Source organism: Scyliorhinus canicula, unplaced genomic scaffold, assembly GCF_902713615.1.
Source record: "Scyliorhinus canicula unplaced genomic scaffold, sScyCan1.1, whole genome shotgun sequence".
NCBI lineage: Eukaryota > Metazoa > Chordata > Chondrichthyes > Carcharhiniformes > Scyliorhinidae > Scyliorhinus > Scyliorhinus canicula.
Genome location: NW_024055463.1, coordinates 76,230 through 96,765, shown reverse-complemented (window position 1 = coordinate 96,765; position 20,536 = coordinate 76,230). Strand labels below are relative to the sequence as shown.

The window sequence follows — 20,536 nt, the reverse complement described above, 5'->3', positions numbered from 1 at the left end:
CCCTTTTTGTATCCTCAGTGGAAGTTTAATCAGAATCCACCCCGTCACCAAGCTCAGTCTAATTAATGACAATGAGCGAAATAAGTTGGACATCTTCATCTATATTCAACACCTGTATTCTTTCTCTTAAATTAATTAAAGATCAAACTGTCTCTCAGGTCAATGAGATCGCTGTCATCATTTCATTGGAATCACTCGGTTACATCAGTGATATTGTGAATCTAATCAACATCTGTAGGAAGCCTCAATATCACATTGCCCATTGCAGCTTAGCTGTAAGGTTTAGCCCTGAACCTGGTGGTAGCTTCACTCATGATACCCAATTACATGCAAGGCAGAAATTGGAAGGGAATAGAAGTAAAATACTGTGGATGCTGGAAATCTGTGATAAAAACACAAAATGCTGGATAAACTAAGCAGGTCTGGCAGCATCTCTGGAGAAACCCATTAACATTTAGTTCTTATGGTTTTGGTTGCAGAATGATAAGTGTAATCTGATCAATTAGATTTTATTGTAAAACGGAGTGAGGGGAAAAGGAAGCAATATTATAAATGTCTCTGATATTGAGTGACGTCCATCTTTGTGCGGGGCAGAGCTGCTCCATTAGGCCAGAGGGTGAATCGGAGCCGAGTTGCCCCTAACAAAGATGGATGACGGCGGAGCATGCATTTCGCCGAGGATGTCCGGACTGCAGCGCATGCTCATTGCAGCGGGTGTGGTTTGTTGACAGAAGCGCGCAGATTATTCCCCGGATCAGATTTGAGGGGTCGCTGGCGTTGTCATGGCTGCGGGGGCGGCGCTCACTAGCCACGCGCGCTGGACCCACAAGCTCAACCTCAGCAGCAGGTGCAGAGGCCGCGCTGGAGCCTGGGGCTCGAGTAGGGGGTGCAGGGTGGGCCAGCCTGCCTCTCCCGTGGGGAGGGCACCGCACACTGACCCGGGGATGTGAACACCAACCCAAAACTTTCCATTGCACGGTTTTCCAGGGCCCTTTCACTCTGCACTTGACCCCTTAGCAGAAAGCAGCCTCTCAAATCTCCCAGAAACCACTCAGAATGTCCAAATTTCGGGACTTGTGTGAGGAAGCTTCTTCCTCACAGCGACAAGTCTCCTCAATGACTCTCCCTCAGACTAATCTGTTCCCTGTAAGAACACTATTCACGATGCCCTATGCTGCTCTTGCTCATATATTTGCTCTGTTTGGGCCTTATTCCGCAGTATAACCAATCACTGTCGCTGTACCATTTGTCAATGTTCTCTGTTGATTATTCTTTTTTTACCTACTGTCTACATTCCCTCAGCCGCAGAAAAATACTTTTCACTGTAATTCGGTACATGTGACAACAAATCAAATCAAATAACTTGAAACAGAGACTCAACGTGTAGACTCCTCACAAACAGTGACCCAAGAGCAGGTTGTTGCTGAGCAAGTTCCACTTGATAGCACTGTTGATGACCCCTCCGTCACTTTACTGATGATTGGGAGAAGACTGATGGGTCAGTAATGGGCTGGGTTTGACCTGCTCTTTTATACAGGACATACCTGGGTAATTTCCCACACTGCTGGGTAATCAGTAATTTACAAAGATTCACGCTAGCTTCCTTGCATTTGTACACCATGTCTACATTAATAAACAGGAGAACCCCATTAGCTTATTTTTAAACAGCTTAATCAACCAATTGTGTACATTTATCACCCCCCCCCCCCCCCCCCCCCACCCACACTCTGTTTAAAATTGCACCGTTTAGTTTTTACTGTCTCTCCTCATTCCTCCCTCCAAAATTCATCATTGACTGTCAATCACTTTGGGATGTTCTGAGGGTGTGAAATTAACACAATAACTTTCTTTCTCTTTTATAGCTGATTTAAATCTGCAGCGTTTGAACCAAAGATTAAATTGAAATGAAAAATGCTTATTGTCACAAGTAGGCTTCAAATGAAGTAACTGGGGAAAGCCCCGAGTCGCCACATTCCCGCGCCTGTTCGGGGAGGCTGGTACGGGAATTGAACCGTGCTGTTGACCTGACTTGGTTTGCTTTCAAAGCCAGCGATTTAGCCCTGTGCTAATTGGGATTGATATCCAAAGTTAACTATTTTACTGCAGGGGCTGATTTAGCTCACTGGGCTAAATCGCTGGCTTTTAAAGCAGATGGTTCGATTCCCGTATCAGCCTCCCCGGACAGGCGCCGGAATGTGGCGACTAGGGGCTTTTCACAGTAACTTCATTGAAGCCTACTCGTGACAATAAGCGATTTTCATTTTCAGTTACAGCTTCAGCTGGGAGTCTGAATGAAGAGGAAAGATCCCAGACAGCGGGTCTCCCAGGTTCACTGCAGGCCCGACGGCTCAATCAGCTCCACTCTCAGCTCAGGAGAGCTCAGCAGCTCCACACACTGTCCACAGGGGAGATCTCCTGGTCCAATGGGACCAAGATTCGTGTTTTAACTGACATTACCAAAACACAAGTGTTCCAATCTCAGTTGATGGTGGAACTGGGCGGTAAGATCCCAGAATGGAACCCTAGCTCAAAAGACCGTAACTTTTACTTTTTAAAAAAAAAACCAACGTGGAAGAAGAGTCAGATGACCGCTAATTAGTTTAAAAAGCCATTTATTAAACTTGAAAACATGGATTATAATATCCTCCCCCCTTTATCCTCCCCCCATTCCTTACAAGTATACACAGGTTTTAAAATTAAATCGGGTGACAAAGTACATTTGAAGCTACAATGGTCTCATCGACACATCAAAGTCTCTTTGACACACACAAGATGCCTGTGGTCAAATACACACCCCCACCCAGAAATCCCAAGTGAATGTCAGTGGATGTCTCCTCAAATCTCCCCAGCTGATTGTCATGTAAACATTTCCAAACTCTAATCCCCAAAACACTCTTTTTAAAATATTCAGTCATTATCATTCTTTCTGTTAGCAATTTACATTCTCAAATCCACTCCATATTGTCCATCGGACTCTTTTGAACAGGGCCTCCGCTCCACTAAATCAGTGACTCAATTCTAGGTTTTACACCAAACCCTTTTTGGATTTATTTGTCTTGTCTGCTTTTACACACATACAACCTCGACATCCAGTCACTAATTACTCCACAATTATTTCAATTAATGTCTCACAAACTGCAGTAAGATATCACAACCCTTAGAACCATTTAACGTGTCTTTCTGACATTGCAGTAGCCAGTTCCTTTACAGTTCTGTGACTTCTGTTCTGCTCCCAGTTCCTTTTTGTTCCTGTAGAAGGGACTTTAGTTGGCAGATTAGCTGCCTTAATACTCTGTATCATTTTAACCAGCTGCTTGACTATATTTCATGGAAATAGGCACTTGGCAAAGCATGATGGATCTTTTGCCTTATTTTTTAGTCAAGAGGTTCTGTATGAAACAGTCAGAAGGACATACAATGTAAATAAGCACACAGCTGCACACTGTTTTGCTGACAGAAGACAATTATTATTTTTCTTAGGCGAGGAACTCAAGGCCTGCTCGTTTTTTCTGTCCTTCTGCTTATCTAAAGAATGCATTTTGTCCGAGATATTCCTTACTGTAACATATAAATTGCTTACCTTACCTCTGTAGAGGGGGGACATTCGGAATGACTTTGGTCTATCTAATCCCCCCACGAACTTCGTGTTAAATAAAGGACCTTTCGCAAAAACTCGAAGTGCTGACTATTATTTTCTTCAACAGTTCCGATAACTTCAGGCTCCCTGGAAATACGTTTTCATTTCTCTGGTTTCCTTAAGTAACTGTCCTTGAGATTTCTGGCACTGGCTTTCTTAACCATTACTCTATTGTGTGACTTTCAGACAATGAAAGACAGCAAAGCTGAGAGAGATGTTCCCTCTCTATCTTCCTATCAAACTGTTTTTGCTTTCAACTGAAACTAAAGAACAAAGGAAAACTTTTTTCCTTACCAGGGCCTCTAGTTGCTGAGCAACTGTATTTATTCTTCATCCCGTAGCTCTCTCTTTCACAATAGAAACATAATTGGAACTTAACCAACCCCCATTCACACAAACACCCTTTTCCAGCATGAGTTTAACTTTAGGTTCGTTCCAGGCACAGAAACATGAAATTCAACCCACCTAAAATTATACCTTATTTCTAATACAATTCCTTATTTCTAATACAAATATATATCTCATAAAATTACTTTTTGTTTCCGAACAACTGGATTAATGGGTCACTGATCTGATTGCTGTTTGCGGAATCTTATTGTGCGCAAACTGGCTGCAGTTTGATAATTTAGTGACGGTGGCGGAATGGAGAGGGATGGGGTGAGGTAGAGCTGGGTGTTGTCAGTGTCCATGTGAAAACTAACACGGTGCTTTTGGATGATGTCACCCAGTGGCAGCGGGTAGATGGGAAATAGGAAGGGCCGAGGATAGATCCTTGGGGAACACCGAGTGCACGGACTTTGGGAAAGGAAAGGGAGATTGGAGATGGAGCAGTAGGTTGCCAGGATGATCGGATCAAGGGTTTTGTTTTTAGGTTGGATGATGCGAGTGAATTTAACGCTGGAAGGGACAGAACCATTAACGATATCAGATAACGTGGGGAGTCAGGTGATCAGGGCAAAGGGAAATAGCGGGAGGTCTCATGGACAGGATGAGCAATGAGAGGGTTTGATAGAGGCAGGTCTCATGGACAGGATGAGCAATGAGAGGGTTTGGGCAGGTCTCATGGACAGGATGGACAATGGGAGGGTTTGGGCAGGTCTCATGGACAGGATGGGCAATGAGAGGGTTTGGGCAGGTCTCATGGACAGGATGAGCAATGAGAGGGTTTGGGCAGGTCTCATGGACAGGATGGGCAATGAGAGGGTTTGATAGCGCCAGGTCTCATGGACAGGATGAGCAATGAGAGGGTTTGATAGCGGCAGGTCTCATGGACAGGATGGACAATGGGAGGGTTTGGGCAGGTCTCATGGACAGGATGGGCAATGAGAGGGTTTGGGCAGGTCTCATGGACAGGATGGGCAATGAGAGGGTTTGATAGCGGCAGGTCTCATGGACAGGATGGGCAATGACAGGGTTTGATAGTGGCAGGTCTCATGGACAGGATGAGCAATGACAGGGCTTGATACCGGCAGGTCTCATGGACAGGATGGACAATGAGAGGGTTTGGGCAGGTCTCATGGGACAGGATGGGCAATGAGAGGGTTTGATAGCGGCAGGTCTCATGGACAGGATGGGCAATGAGAGGGTTTGGGCAGGTCTCATGGACAGGATGGGCAATGAGAGGGTTTGGGCAGGTCTCATGGACAGGATGGGCAATGAGAGGGTTTGATGGGGGACAGGAGAGAAACTGGAGAAAGATGTGAGTTCAGATCTTGGACAAGGGGGAGCTTCACTGACAGTTTGGTCCGGTGGGTTTGTGAGAGGGAGGAAGCAGCAGAGGCAGCTGATCAGATTGTCTCAATCTCAGTGAGAAAGAAGCTCCATCAGCTCCTCACACTTGTTGTTGGTGGGGATGGAGGAGATCGGAGGGTTAGAGCCGTTCAAACGGAGAACCCTTCAGATATTAAAAATACACCATACAGCATGTTTAACACAAAGATGGCATAATTTATTTTTGTCCAGAATATTAGTCTTTATGACTGGTCTGAAGTGTATTAACATCTGCAGAAACAGACCTCAATGAACAGGGCTCATTCTCAATGTGAGTAACAACGAAATCCAATCATTGTAGTTACCAGTGAACTCACTGGTGTCTCAGCAGTGCAGATGACGAGTAAATCCCTTCCCACACTAGGAATAGGTAAACTGTCTCTCTGCAGTGTGAACGTGTTGGTGTGTCAGTAGGTTGGATGATTGAATGAATCTCTTCCCACAATCAGAGCAGATGAACGGTCTCTCTCCGTGTGAATTCGCTGGTGTCTTAGCAGAGCGGATGACTGAGTGAACCTCTTCCCACACTTGGAGCAGGCGTACGGTGTCTCTCCTGTGTGAGTGCGCTGGTGTACAGTGAGGTGAGATGATCGTCTGAACCCAGTCCCGCAGTGAGAGCACCTGAACGGTTTCTCATCAGTGTGAACCTGTTGATGGGAGACCAGTTCCTGCGAAGTTTTAAAACACTTCCCGCAGTCCAGACATTTAAAAGGTCTCTCGTCAGTGTGAACTCTTTGGTGCATCATCAGGTGCGATGAATTAATGAATCCCTTCCCACACTCGAAGCAGATGAATGGTCTCTGTTTAGTGTGAACCTGCTGGTGCGTCAGCAGGGTGGATTGGTGAGCGAATCTCTTCCCACAATCAGAGCAGGTAAATGGCTTCTCCCTGGTGTGTATTCGCTGGTGTGTCAGCAGGGTGGATGACTGAGTGAATCCCATGCCACACACAGAACAGGTGAATGGTTTCTCCCCAGTGTGTATTCGCTGATGTTTCAGCAGAGTGGATGACTGAGTGAATCTCTTCCCGCAGTCAGAGCAGGTGAATGGCTTCTCCCCACTGTGTGTGCGCTGGTGTGTCAGCAGGATGGATGACTTAGTAAATCGCCTCCCACAGTCCGAGCAGGTGAATGGCCTCTCCCCGGTGTGACCACGCTGATGAATTTCCAGCTCTGATGGGTAACTGAATCCTTTCCCACAGTCCCCACATTTCCACGGCTTCGCCCCATCATGACTACATTTATGTTTTGACAGGCCAGATGATCGATTGAACCCTCGTCCACACACAGAACACGTGTACGGTTTCTCCTCACTGTGAATGGTGCTATTTTCTTCCATCTTCAAAATCCGATGATATTCAGGTTACAATAGATTGGGCGCGTCCATGAGATCCTGATGTGATCTTTAGTTTCAGTTTCCCGACTGCAAATCCTCCCCTTTCTAATATTCTGTGATATAGATTTCAAAAAGAAAAAGGAAGTGAGAGAGATCCCACCGAAACACAAAGGCAAGCTGTAAAATTCTGCTGAATAAATCTGGTAATTTGTGAGGTCGGCACGAGGAAAGTGACTGAAAATTACTGGATTGTCATAAAAATCAGGCTGATCTACTAATGTTGTTCACGGAATGAATCCTGCCACCCAATCTGGGATTACACATAATCTAGCATCGATGGGAGGGGATGAGAGGGAGACAGAGAGAGAGAGGGGTGCAAGAAACAGATGGTAAAAGAGACAAATTTTCTACAACTACAGCTTGACCAGAACTCTGAGAGAATTTTTTAACCCATCAACCTCCACTGTCTGGATGGACTCGAAAAGTAGGTGCAAGTGAAAATCATCACCACCTAGTTCATTGGGGCAGCACGGTAGCATTGTGGATAGCACAATCGCTTCACAGCTCCAGGGTCCCAGGTTCGATTCCGGCTTGGGTCACTGTGTGTGTGGAGTCTGCACATCCTCCCCGTGTGTACGTGAGTTTCCTCCGGGTGCTCCGGTTTCCTCCCACAGTCCAAAGATGTGCAGGTTAGGTGGATTGGCCATGATAAATTGCCCTTAGTGTCCAAAATTGCCCTGAGTGTTGGGTGGGGTTACTGGGTTATGGGGATAGGGTGGAGTTGTTAACCTTGGGTAGGGTGCTCTTTCCAGGAGCCGGTGCAGACTCGATGGGCCGAATGGCCTCCTTCTGCACTGTAAATTCTATGTAATCTCCAACTCACACACACTGTCCTGGCTTGTCTGACATCAAGTGCTGCAGGAGCAGAAATTTCCAGCCTTTAAACATTGGGAAGGCTGAAGCCATTCTCTCCAGTCACCACCACAAACTTCACTCTCTAACCACCTACTCCATCCCTCTACTTGTTAACTGTCTGAGGCTGAAGGTCAGCTTTTGACCACATATCCACATAATCACCAAGACCACCTATTTCCCCCTCAGTTACAGAGCCCAGCTTCACTTTAGTCTTTACTTTATCTGCTAGAGAAACCATCATCCTTTCCTTTTGATTTTATAGACAGATTTATTCTGTTAAAGACAGAATATGAATACAAATGATTGTCATTGGCCTGAAATCGTTGTTCGGCGTCATCGATAAGAAATTGGAGGTGAAAGAGTGAAGCACTTTAATGATCAATTTGTTCTCTTTGTTACTGGGTAAATTTTTAAAATAGTGCCCCTAACAAAGATGGCGATTCTACACTGCGCATGCGCCGCCATGCGACCAGTGGGCCCCCCCCCCGACAAAGATGGCTGACATTAACCCGGGTGCGTAACTGAGGAAAGCTGCGGTCTGCTCTGTGCAAAGGGCGGGGGAGCATCCTGGATATCAGTAAGTTGTTTTTCATAGGTTTGTGGTTCATATAACATGTTTACAAAGCTTCTCCTACCCCCCGCCTGATCCATAGCTCCCCCCGGTTCCGCCACACCCACCTCTGCGGATTATCGAACCCACCTCTGTGGATTATCGAACCGACAAAGCACCGTCTCTGCGCCGCCATTAATCACACTGCGCATGGCTCTAATCACTGCGCATGCCTCACACGACCGAGCCCAGCCCGGCCCTCGTTCACTCGGATTGGTTGGAGGACCCGCCTCCCCCTTCGCTATTGGCCCAGAGATGCTGTCAATCATTCCCTGGACATTGTGAGGTACCAGGTGAGAGGTCAGTGACTATCCGTCACTTCTGGCTTCTCTCCCCAAACAACCTCATAGAGACCAGGGGGGAGACACTGACCCAGTGACAATGTCACTGCATTAGTCACCCAGAGAGACAGGAAAATGTTCTGGGGACATCGGCTCCAATCCATTCAATTAATAAAATCTGGAATTTAAAGTTAGTCTCAATGATGGTGACTGAGGGTCACTGAGAAAATCTGGGACCCTGGCGCTGTGAAGCTACAGTGCTACCCACTGTGCTACCGTGCTGCCCAATCTAGATTCAGACAAGCTGGAGAAATTTTTTAAGTCCGTGCATGAAATGTTGTTCAATTGATATTTACAATACATTTTATGATATATTTGCAGCATGTCAATAATTTAGAATTGTGAGGGATAATCTGCAGGTGGGGAGGATGAATCTGAGTCAATGGTTGTCACATTTTACTGGAAATGTTTTACTTTTATTTGTGATGACAGCTCAAGGGTTTGTGTTGCTGATTGTGATCATTCTGGTGGCTTTAGTTTGTTATCTACAGTTTATAATCAAGAAATTAGGAAAACAAGCTCACAGCTTAGAAATAGCTGGATTAGTCAGAAATCAGTTGTGAACAGTCAATAAGGATATTCCCTTCTCCAGGTTGGGAGATCTGTAAGACGTCCTTGTCCAAGAACCTTATAAAATCTTAAATATATTGCCTCTGTTCGGAATAGCTCCCTCTCTCTCTCTCTCTCTCGTGAAGAAAGCTTCCTGGGTTGACAAACACAGGACAGTGTCGGCCTGTTTTCTCTGCCAAGGACTTGGCTCGAGCACAGAGCCTGGAACAAGATAAATGTGAGGAGGGTGGGGAGGATCTGAGGACCCATATGTAAACCTGCAGCTGAGTAAAGGTTAAACATAGACCCGAGCAAGCAATGAGCCACAAAATGACCACAAGATATAGGAGCAGAATTAGGCCATTCAGCCCATCAAGTCTGCTCTGCCATTCAGTCATGGCTTACATTTTTCTCATCCCCATTCTCCTGCCTCCTCCCCAAAACCCCCAATCCCCTTATGAACAAGAACCTGTCTATCTCTGTCTTAAAGACACCCAGTGATTTAGCCTCCACAGCCTTCTGTGGCAAAGAGTACCACATAATAATAATATTTATTAGTGGTACAAGTAGGCTTACATTAACATTGCAGTAAAGTTACTGTGAAAATCCCCTAGTCGCCACACTCCGGCGCCTGTTCGGGTACACTGAGGGAGAATTAAGAATGTCCACTTCACCTAACAAACATGTCTTTAGGGACTTGTGGAAGGAAATCGAAGCAACCGGAAGAAACCCACGCAGACACAGGGAGAACGAGTAGACTCCACACAGTCAGTGACCCAAGCCGGGAATCAATCCCGGGTCCCTAGCGCTGTGAAACAACAGTGCTAACTATTGTGCTACCCTGAGAGGGTGAGAAAGAGAGAGAGAGAGAGTGAGAAAGAGAGAGAGTGAGAAAGAGAGAGTGAGAATATTCACCACCCTCTGGCTGAAGAAATTCCCCTAATCTCAGTTTGATAGGTTCATCCCTTCAGCCAGAGGCTGTGCCCTCGGGTTCTAGTTTCTCCTACTAGTGGCAACATCCTCTCCATGTCCACTCTATCCAGGCCTCTCACTATTCTGTAAGTTTCAATGAGAATGGCATGGTGGCAGAGGGGTTAGCACTGTTGCCTCAAAGCGACACAGGTTCAATTCCAGTTTTGGGTGGCTGTCTGTGACGTTTGCACTTTGTCCCAGTGTCTGCGTGGGTTTCCTCCGGGTGCTCCTGTGTCCTTCCATAGTCCAAAGAGGTGTAGGTTAGGTAGATTGGCCCTGCTAAATTGGCACTTAATAATAATAATAATAATAATAATAATCGCTTATTGTCACAAGTAGGCTTCAATTAAGTTACTGTGAAATGTTAGGTGAAGTAGGGTTCGGGGGATGGGATGGAGGCATGGGCCAAGATAGGGTGCTCTTTCAGAGGGTCCATAAAGACTCAATGGGCTGAATGGCCTCCTTCTGCACTATTAGAATTCTATCCCCCATCATCCTTCTGAACTCCATCGAGCACAGACCCAGAGACCTCAACCGCTCCTCATATAAGAGGTTCTTCATTCCATAACTTCATGGCTTCTGATGGAAATAGGAAGGATTACATTGAATATCTGTTCCTTTCTAATAAATAGATAAATAAATCCTGGTTCTGGGTCACTGTCCATGTGGAGTTTGCACATTCTCCCCATGTCTGTGTTGGTTTGACCCCCACAACTCAAAGACGTGCAGGATAGGTAGTTTGGGCAGGCTAAATAGCCCCTTAATTGTAAAAAAAAATAGGCACTCTAATTTTTATCAGTAAATTATCCCGAGGACACTGTCACCTCCAGCCCTGGATATCACCATCCTCCTGATCCGGGATCAGTAATCCATTCCGAGGAGATCGTCACCTCCAGCTCCGGATATCACCATCCTCCTGATCCGGGATCAGTAATCCATTCCGAGGAGACGGTCACTTCCAGCTCCGGATATCACCATCCTCCTGATCCGGGATCAGTAATCCATTCCGAGGAGATCGTCACCTCCAGCTCCGGATATCACCATCCTCCTGATCCGGGATCAGTAATCCATTCCAAGGAGACTGTCACTTCCAGCCCCGGAGATCAGCATTCAAACCAGCAGGAACTAGTATTCTCTCCAGTAACTTCTGAATTCTACCGCTTAACTTAAAGACACTTGTCCATTAATCCTGCTTGATTTAAAGATGCATGTCCATTAATCCTGCTTGACGTAATCTTTGGGGTAGCTTCGGAGCCGGGAGTGCAGGAGGCGAGAGAGGCCGGCATTCTGGCCTTTGCGTCTCTAGTAGCCCGGCGCAAGATTCTGTTACAGTGGAGGGATATGCGGCCCCTGAGTTCGGAGGCCTGGATCAACGACATGGCCGGGTTCATCAAGTTGGAGAGGATGAAGTTTGCCCCGAGGGGGTCGGTACAGGGGTCCTTTCGGCGGTGGCAGCCCTTTCTCGATTTCCTGGTGAAGGGGTAGAGAGTGGTCGGTCTCAGCAGCAACTTTGGGGGGGGGGGGGGGGGTTTGGGGATGGTTAGGGGGTTTGTTTTTGCGGCGGTGGGTTTACTATGTTGTTATTTTCTTCTTTCTTGTATTGCTGTTGGTTTTTTGTTATTATTTATTTTGGGGGGGGTGAGTTCTTTTCTTGAGTTGGTGTGGAAACACGCCTTGTTTGTTTTAAATTGTGGGGAGAAAATTTGTTATTGAAAAACTTGAATAAAAATTATTTTTTTTTTAAATCCTGCTTGACGTAAAGATACATGTCCATTAATCCTGCTTGACGTAAAGATACATGTCCATTAATCCTGCTTGACGTAAAGATACATGTCCATTAATCCTGCTTGACGTAAAGATACACGTCCATTAATCCTGCTTGATGTAAAGATATGTGTCCATTAATCCTGCTTGACGTAAAGATACATGTCCATTAATCCTGCTTGACGTAAAGATACACGTCCATTAATCCTGCTTGATGTAAAGATACATGTCCATTAATCCTGCTTGACGTAAAGATACATGTCCATTAATCCTGCTTGACGTAAAGATACATGTCCATTAATCCTGCTTGACGTAAAGATACACGTCCATTAATCCTGCTTGATGTAAAGATACATGTCCATTAATCCTGCTTGATGTAAACATATGTGTCCATTAATTCTGCTTAATTTAAAGATGCGTGTCCATTAATCCTACTTGATTTAAAGATACGTGTCCATTAATCATCCATGGATCAAAAATAATAACGACAAAATAAGAGATAGTGAAAATAAGGGAATAAACAGGAAGGAGCCTTACAACTGTTATGGGTCACATGTATTTTCTGCCAATTTAGGTGGTGTACCATATCTAACCTGTTGTTTCTTTATAAACTCTTCAAAATTATCAATGACATGGACCCCCTTTTTGGGTAAACTCTTGACTCCCGGACTAAAATCTGAAGTTTCCAGCATTCATCATTAATCTTGTTGCCTCTAAACACAATTGTAAAGGGGCCTTCTGTCTGTATCTACGAGCTCTGAACCATGGAAGAGAGTGACTGTGGCGCGTTTCTTACACACCTCAGTATTAACCCACACATTCAGTCCTGGATCTGATTGACAGCAGCAAAAACAGCCGAATCCAATCCCTGCAGACACTTATCAAGTCGCTGGTGTTTCAGCATAAGCTGTAAATCAGTGAATCCATTCCCACACTCGGGGCAGATGAACAATCTCTCTCCAGTGTGAATTTGCTGGTGTTTCATTAGACTACTGCTGCTTCTAAAGCTCTGCTCACAGGCAAAACATTGAAGAGGTTTTATATCAGAGTGAATTTGTTGGTGTTTCAGCAGGTTATATGACTGAGTGAAGCCCTTCCCACACACAGAGCAGGTGAATGGTCTCTCCCCACTGTGAATCCGCTGATGCATTACTAGACCATTGCTGCTTTTAAAGCTCTGCTTACAGACAAAACATTTAAAAGGTTTTAGATCAGAGTGAATTTGTTGGTGTTTCAGTAGGTGATATGACTGAATGAATCCCTTCCCACACACAGAGCAGGTAAACGGTCTCTCCCCAGTGTGAATTCGCTGATGTACAGTAAGTTCAGATGATCGCCTGAAGCCAGTCCCGCAGTGAGAGCACCTGAATGGTCTCTCGTCAGTGTGAACACGTTGATGACAGGTCACTTCCCCGGAAGTTTTAAAGCACTTCCCACAGTCTGGACATTTAAAAGGTCTTTTATCAGTGTGAACTCGCTGGTGTTTCTGAAGGTTAGATGTAGCAGTGAATCCCTTTCCACACAAGGAGCAGGTGAATGGCTTCTCCTCACTGTGAATGTGTTGGTGTCTCAACAGATACTTTTTGCTTTTAAATCTCTTCTTACATTCAGAACATTTGAAAGGTGTCTGTTCTGTGTGAACATACTGGTGTGTCAGCAGGCTGGATGACTGAGTGAATCCCTTCCCACAGGTGGAGCAGGTGAACGGCCTCTCCCCAGTGTGACTGCGTCGATGCATTTCCAGTTCAGAAGGGTAACTGAATCCCTTCCAACAGTCCCCACATTTCCACGGTTTCTCCATGGTGCCGGTCCTTGTGTCTCTCCAGGTTGAATGACAAGTTGAACTCTTGTCCAGACACACAACACATGGACGGTTTCTCCCCACAGTCAATGGTGTGATGGTTTTTCTGTCTATGTAACTGGTTAAAGCTCTTTCCACGGTCAGTTCATGGAACACTTACTGTGTATGTGCGTCTCTGTGCTTTTCCAATCACACTGATGTTTAAAATCTTTTCCCACAAACTGAACAGACAAACATTACTCCTTCCACATTCAAAGACTGTGATATTCAGATTCGAAAGAATTGAGTGACTCTGTCAGATCTTGATATTTGGTTTGAGTTTTCTGACAGCCAATCTTCCGCTTCGAACCCCCTGTAAAAGTAGTTTATAAAAGCCATCACTGTCAGTCCAGGATAGAAATTCTGAACAGACAATTCTAGTTTTTCTGGAACATTTTTTCCTCTCTTGTTCCCCCAAAGCTGTAAATCCCCGTCCCACACACTCTCCCTCCTCCCTGGACTGAAATTCAAACCCATCTCACCATCTGCACCATTTCTTTCCTCCACTCCCAGTTTTCCCCCTCCCCCTCCCCCTCCCCCTCCCCTCCCCTCCCCCTCCCCTCCTCTGCCTGGGTTCAGTTCTCCAGCTCCTGTTTGCAGACTGACAATAAAACCGATGGGTCTTATTGGGGGGTTTGGGGCCTCCACTCACCCGCCTAAATCCAGCTTCATATCCAGACTACGCATGCTCCAACTCACAATGGCTGGGGAGTGATTGACGGTGGCTACTGACCAATAAGGAAGAGTGCAGTCCAGGACTGGCTTTACCGGCCGCCATCTTGGGAAAGGGAGGCGGTTCTTATTTTCCTGGAGCGGAGCGCTGGGGCGGCCATCTTAGTATGGGAAGAGGGAGTGCCCGGTGACAGGCCGCGGGGCAACCGGCGACCGCCGCCATCTTTGGAATGGAAGACAGGTCTTTTGTTCGGGGAGCGGAGCGCTGGGGCGGCCATCTTAGTACAGGAAGACGGAGTGGGCGGGACTTTCTCCCCGGTGACAGGCCCCGGGTCACCCAGCGGGCGCCGCCATCTTATGGCAGGATTTTCTATCCGGGTCTTCAGTGAAGGACAATGAGCTGGAGCTGAGGTTGCAAAGTGTTCAGAGGAAGGTCTGGAATCAGATTTACAGCCAGGTATCTGTAAGAACCACAAAGTTCACATTCATTATGTTTGTCAAATGGAATCACAATGCTGCAAACTCTCATTTCTGAAGAAGAATCAGATTGCATTGGAAATGTTAACTCTCTTTCTCTCTCTTCACAGAAGCTGCCAAACCTGCTGAGAAATTCCACAACTTTCTGTTTTCACTTCACATTTCCACAACTTTCTGTTTTCACTTCACATTTCCAGCTTCCGCAGGGTTTTACTCAAATTATTATGTTTTTGAAATTTTGTTACATAACCTGTTCAGAGTAAAATAATTGTCATTATTTAAATGTCCAAGTCAGTGAGATTTAGTTGTTTACCTGAGACTGGGCTGTTCAGGAGCAATGTCAGAAATCACTTCATAGAAAATATTGTGAAACCTGGAATTCTATTCAGATTGTCAGTAGAAAGTTTTAAAACTGAGATTGATTTAAGTTTGTGAGACGAGATTATTAAGGGTTATTAAATGAAGGTAGCTGGGTGGGCTGAACAGACACGTCAGACATCTGCACGCTGTAGCTTAATGTCTGTGGTTGGACTGATTCTGGTTTTCTTTTAATAATCTTTATTGTCACAAGTAGTCTTACATTTGCATTGCAATGAAGTTACTGTGAAAAGCCCCTAGTCACCACATTCCGGTGCCTGTTCGGGTACACAGAAAGAGAATTCAGAATGTCCAATTCACCTAACAGCACGTACATAGAACATAGAACAGTACAGCACAGAACAGGCCCTTCGGCCCTCGATGTTGTGCCGAGCAATGATCACCCTACTCAAATCCACGTATCCACCCTATACCCGTAACCCCCCCCCCCACATTAACCTTACTTTTTAGGACACTATGGGCAATTTAGCATGGCCAATCCACCTAACCCGCACATCTTTGGACTGTGGGAGGAAACCGGAGCACCCGGAGGAAACCCACGCACACACGGGGAGGACGTGCAGACTCCGCACAGACAGTGACCCAGCCGGGAACCGAACCTGGGACCCTGGAGCTGTGAAGCATTTATGCTAACCACTATGCTACCGTGCTGCCCTGTCTTTTGGGAGGAAACCGGAGCACCAAGCGGAAACCCACACAGACACGGAGAGAACGTGCAGATTCCACACAGACAGTAACCCAAGCCAGGAATCGAACCTGGGACCTCAGCACTGTGAAGAAACAGTGCTTACCGCTGTGCTACCGTGCCACCCCTTAATTGGAAGAAAGGAAACCTCCCTGATCAGTCCTGACTTCCTATTTCATTGGCAATCCCTTGGGACCGTGAATAAGTTCTGAGGTGGCTCGGCAGGAAATTTACCCTGGAAACCGGCCGCCATCAGTTGTAGGGTGGACGCACGCAGACACGGAGAGAATGTTCAAACTCCACATGGACAGTGACCCGGGGCCGGGAGCGAAACCGGGTCTTCGGTGCCTTGGAGCAGCAGTGCTAACCACTGCATCACCGTACTGCCCTGAGCTTGGGAAGTCTTGTCCAGCCAGCAGGGTACATGTGTGGCCATCTTAGTGAAGGGATGTTGGGTTGGTGGGCTTCAGGCCCCAGTGACCTGGAGAGAAAATGATGGACTCATTGATTTTATTCTCAGTCTGCAAACAGAAGCTGGAGAAGTAAACCCAGTCAGAGAAGTGGGAGAGGGAAAACTGGGAGTGGAGGAAATAAACTTAACTGCATTCTGCATTAGGAAGAGGGATGGGGAACAGAAATGTTCCACTGAAACTGGAATTTCTGTTTTGAATTTCTATCCGGGACTTACAATAATGACATTTGTCAACTCCTTTTACAGGATATTAGAAGAGGATTCAAGATCTGACAGAGCTATTTGATGCATCACGTTTTTTATATGGAAGGAGAAATGTTTGTTGAAATGAAAAAATGAAAATCGCTTATTGTCACGAGTAGGCTTCAAATGAAGTCACTGTGAAAAGCCCCTAGTCGCCACATTCCGGCGCCTGTCCGGGGAGGCTGTTACGGGAATCGAACCGTGCTGCTGGCCTGCTTGGTCTGCTTTCAAAGCCAGCAATTTAGCGTTGTGCTAAACAGCGCTGTCTGGGAAAAGATTTCAAACATCAGTGTGACTGGAAAAGCCCCGAGACACACACACCCGAGTGAGAGTGTTCCAGTAGGTGGACTGTGGAAAGAGTTTTAACCAGTTGCCCAGCTTGAAAAATATTCACAGCGGGAGAAACATGTATTTTGTGTGGACAACGATTTAACTGATCTTTCAACCTGGAGAGACACAAGGACTCTGGCACCATGGAGAAACGATGGAAATGTGCGGACTGTGGGAGGGGATTCAATTGGCCATCCCAGCTGGAAATTCATCGACGCAGTCACACTGGGATAAGGCCGTTCACCTGTTCCATGTGTGGGAAGGGATTCAGAGAGTCATCCAACCTGCTGCAACACCAGTGAGTTCACACTGACCTGAAACCTTTTAAATGCCCAGGCTGCGGGAAGTGCTATAAAAGTTCTGGGGACCTGATGTCCCATCAACGTGTTCACACTGACGAGAGACCATTCAAGTGCTCTCACTGCGGGACTGGGTTCAGGAAATCATCTGAACTGACTGTACACCAGCGAATTCACACTGGGGAGAGGCCGTTCACCTGCTCCATTTGTGGGAAGGGCTTCATTAATTCATCCAACCTGCTGAGACACCAGCGTATTCACTCCGATATGAGAACTTATAAATGTCCTGATTGTGAGGAGAGCTTTAAAAGCAGCGACAATCTGCTGAGACATCGGCGCACTCACAGTGGAAAGAGGCCATTCACCTGCTCCCTGTGTGGGAAGGAATTCACTCGATCAGCCGCATTGCTGACACACCAGCGAGTTCACAGTGGAGAGAGGCCGTTCTCGTGCTCTGTGTGTGGGAAGGGATTCACTTGTTCATCCCACCTGCTGAAACACCAACGCACTCACACTGGGGAGAGGCCGTTCACCTGCTCCGAGTGTGGGAAGAGATTCACTGCTTCATCCCACCTGCTGACACACCAACGCTCTCACACTGGGGAGAGACCGTTCACCTGCCCAGTGTGTGGGAAGGGATTCACTCAGTCGTCTAACCTGCTGACACATCAACGGGTTCACAGGTGACTGCAGTGATTGGATTCTTGTGTTATTGCTGCTGTAACCAGATTGAGGACTGAATGTGTGGGTTAATCCTGAGGTATGTAAGAAATGTGTCCCAGCCGCTCTCTCTAGGGTTCAGAGCTCCTAGACACAGAACAGAAGCTCCTTTACCACTGTGTTCAGAGTCAGGAAGGACATTGGAGAATGATGGAAACGTGCTGTCAGATCCGAGATTGGTGTAAAACTAGGACCTGTTCCTGACTGAAAGTGAAACAGCAGCTTTAAGTTTATAGTCTGAAACTTTAACATCATAAAATGTCCCAAGCTGTTCACAGGTTATTAAACGTTTGATCAGGTGGCATGTAGCGCAATGGCTTGCACTGGGACTATGGCACTGAGGAGCTGGGTTTGAATCCCAGCCCTGGGTCACTGTTCGTGTGGAGTTTGCACATTCTCCCCGTGTCTGCGTGGGTCTCACCCCCACAACCCAAAGATGTGCAGGTTAGGTGGATTGGCCACGCTAAATTGTCCCTTCTGGTTGCCTTCTGAGGAAAGGTTGGAGAAGTTAGGTTTATATCTACTGGTGTTTAGAAGAGTAAATGGTGAATTGGGCGATCCTTTCAGATTCTGAGGGGTTTTACAAGGTGGGTGTGGAGAGGATGTTTCTTGTCGGAGAATCTAGAACTCGCTGTCACTATTTAAAACAAAGGAGTCTCTCATTAAAGACGGAGCTGAGGAGATTTTATTTCTCTCCGTGGGTTGAGAGTCTCTGGAACCCTCGTCTTCAAAAGACATTAAAGCAGAATTTTTGAATATCTTTAAGATAGAGTTAGATATGTTCTTGATCAACATGGAGATGAAAGGTTATCCAGGTGTGGGCAGGAATGTGGGGTTGAGGTTACAATTAGATCAGTCATTATCTTATTGACTGGCGGAGCAGACCCGAGGGGCCGAGTAGCCCATTCCTGCTCCTATTTCATATGTTTGAAGAATTGGAGGCTGTCGGAGTTTCCAGAGACCGTGTCATGGAGAGAGTGGCTGCCTCCATGGAGTCCTCAAGCCCCATGTTTATCCTGCCTGCCGATGATGACAGGCCCGGGGCAACAGGGTTCACCGGCCACCATCCTGTGATGGGAGTCAGGACTGATCATGAGGCAGGGCTTCCTCCCCGGTGACAGGCCCAGGTTACCCAGCCAACCAGCGGCCATCTTGGCAGGAAGTAGTTTGCATGAGTGGCCACACCTTTGTGAGGAAAGAGGGAGTGGCCACACCTTTGTGAGGAAAGAGGGAGTGGCCACACCTTTGTGAGGAAAGAGGGAGTGGCCACACCTTTGTGAGGAAAGAGGGAGTGGCCACACCTTTGTGAGGAAAGAGGGAGTGGCCACACCTTTGTGAGGAAAGAGGGAGTGGGCGGGGCTTTGTGAGGAAAGAGGGAGTGGGCGGGGCTTCAGGAACACACTGGTCTGAGCAGCATTTTAAAACAGAATTCACTTCCCCAGAGAGGAGGGAAGACTGGGTCACCGGCTGAGTTAGTAGCTCTGAGATTTGATCCACTGGGCAGTCATAGGTTATGGGGACGGGGAGAGAAGTGGAATGAAGGGCAGAATCAGATCAGCCATGAGGGGCTGAATGGCCCATGCTGTTGCCGTTTCATATGACCTTATAAAGCTGGCACTGTTCAGAGAGCAGGGCAAGTGTGTGACCATCTTGGTGAGGGAACAGACTGGGTGGAACTTCAACAACCCAGTGACCAGCGGAGAAAATGATTGAAGGAGAGTTTGGGAGACAGAGTTAAACCTTTGGGGAACCAAGAGAGGGGAAAAAAATACCCAACAGAAACGAGAATTTCTGCCCTTTACTGACAGTGGGAACTTCTGTAAACTCCTTTTACAGGGTATCAGAAAGGGGGGATTTTAAGATCTTTAAGAATCATGCTTCTCATCAGGTCTTAGATATCATCGACCTTGCAATGTGGAAGGAGAAATGTTTGTCTGTTCTGTCTGTGGGAAAAGATTTGAAACATCAGTGTGACTGGAAAAGCACCGAGACTCCAGCTGGAAAACCATCGACACAGTCACACCAGTAAAAGGCCGTTCATGTGTTCCGTGTTTCACAGTCATTCTCCTCCAGTCACATCAGTGAGCTCACACTGAGGAGATCTTTCAGCTGAATTTCCTGTGAAAAGAGGTTCAGGTGTTCATCTAACCTCACTACACACCAGCGAATTCATACTGGGGAGAGACCGTTAACCTGCTCCGTGTCTGGGAAGGGATTCACTCAGTCAACTACTCTGCTGATGTATCAGTGAGTTCACACTGGGGAGTGACCGATAAACTGCTCCGTGCGTGGGAAGAGATTCACTCAGTTAAACAGCATGCAGAGACATCAGCAAAGTCACTAGCGAGAAGGCATTCATATGCTCAGTCTGTCGGAATGGATTCAGTCACTCGTGTAACCTGTTGACACACCAGCGAATTCACACTGGGGAGAGGCCGTTCACCTGCCCAGTGTGTGGGAATGGATTCACTCGGTCACAACACCTGGTAACACACCAGCAGGTAAATAAGTGACTGCGGTGTTGGGGT

General features: G+C 46.7%; 1 protein-coding gene across 1 annotated transcript in view; it reads right to left on the bottom strand.

Annotated features, from left to right (window-relative positions):
* LOC119959772 (zinc finger protein 420-like) overlaps positions 1-11,378 on the bottom strand; it is a 28,793-nt gene extending 17,415 nt beyond the window's left edge. The window contains exons 1-2 of the mRNA XM_038787858.1: positions 10,953-11,378; positions 5,818-6,854 (exon numbers count right to left, since the gene is read on the bottom strand). Coding sequence (XP_038643786.1) covers positions 5,818-6,744 — 927 coding nt within the window. The 5' untranslated portion in view covers positions 6,745-6,854; positions 10,953-11,378. The remainder of the gene's footprint in view (positions 1-5,817; positions 6,855-10,952) is intronic.
* Between the last annotated feature and the right edge of the window lie 9,158 nt (positions 11,379-20,536).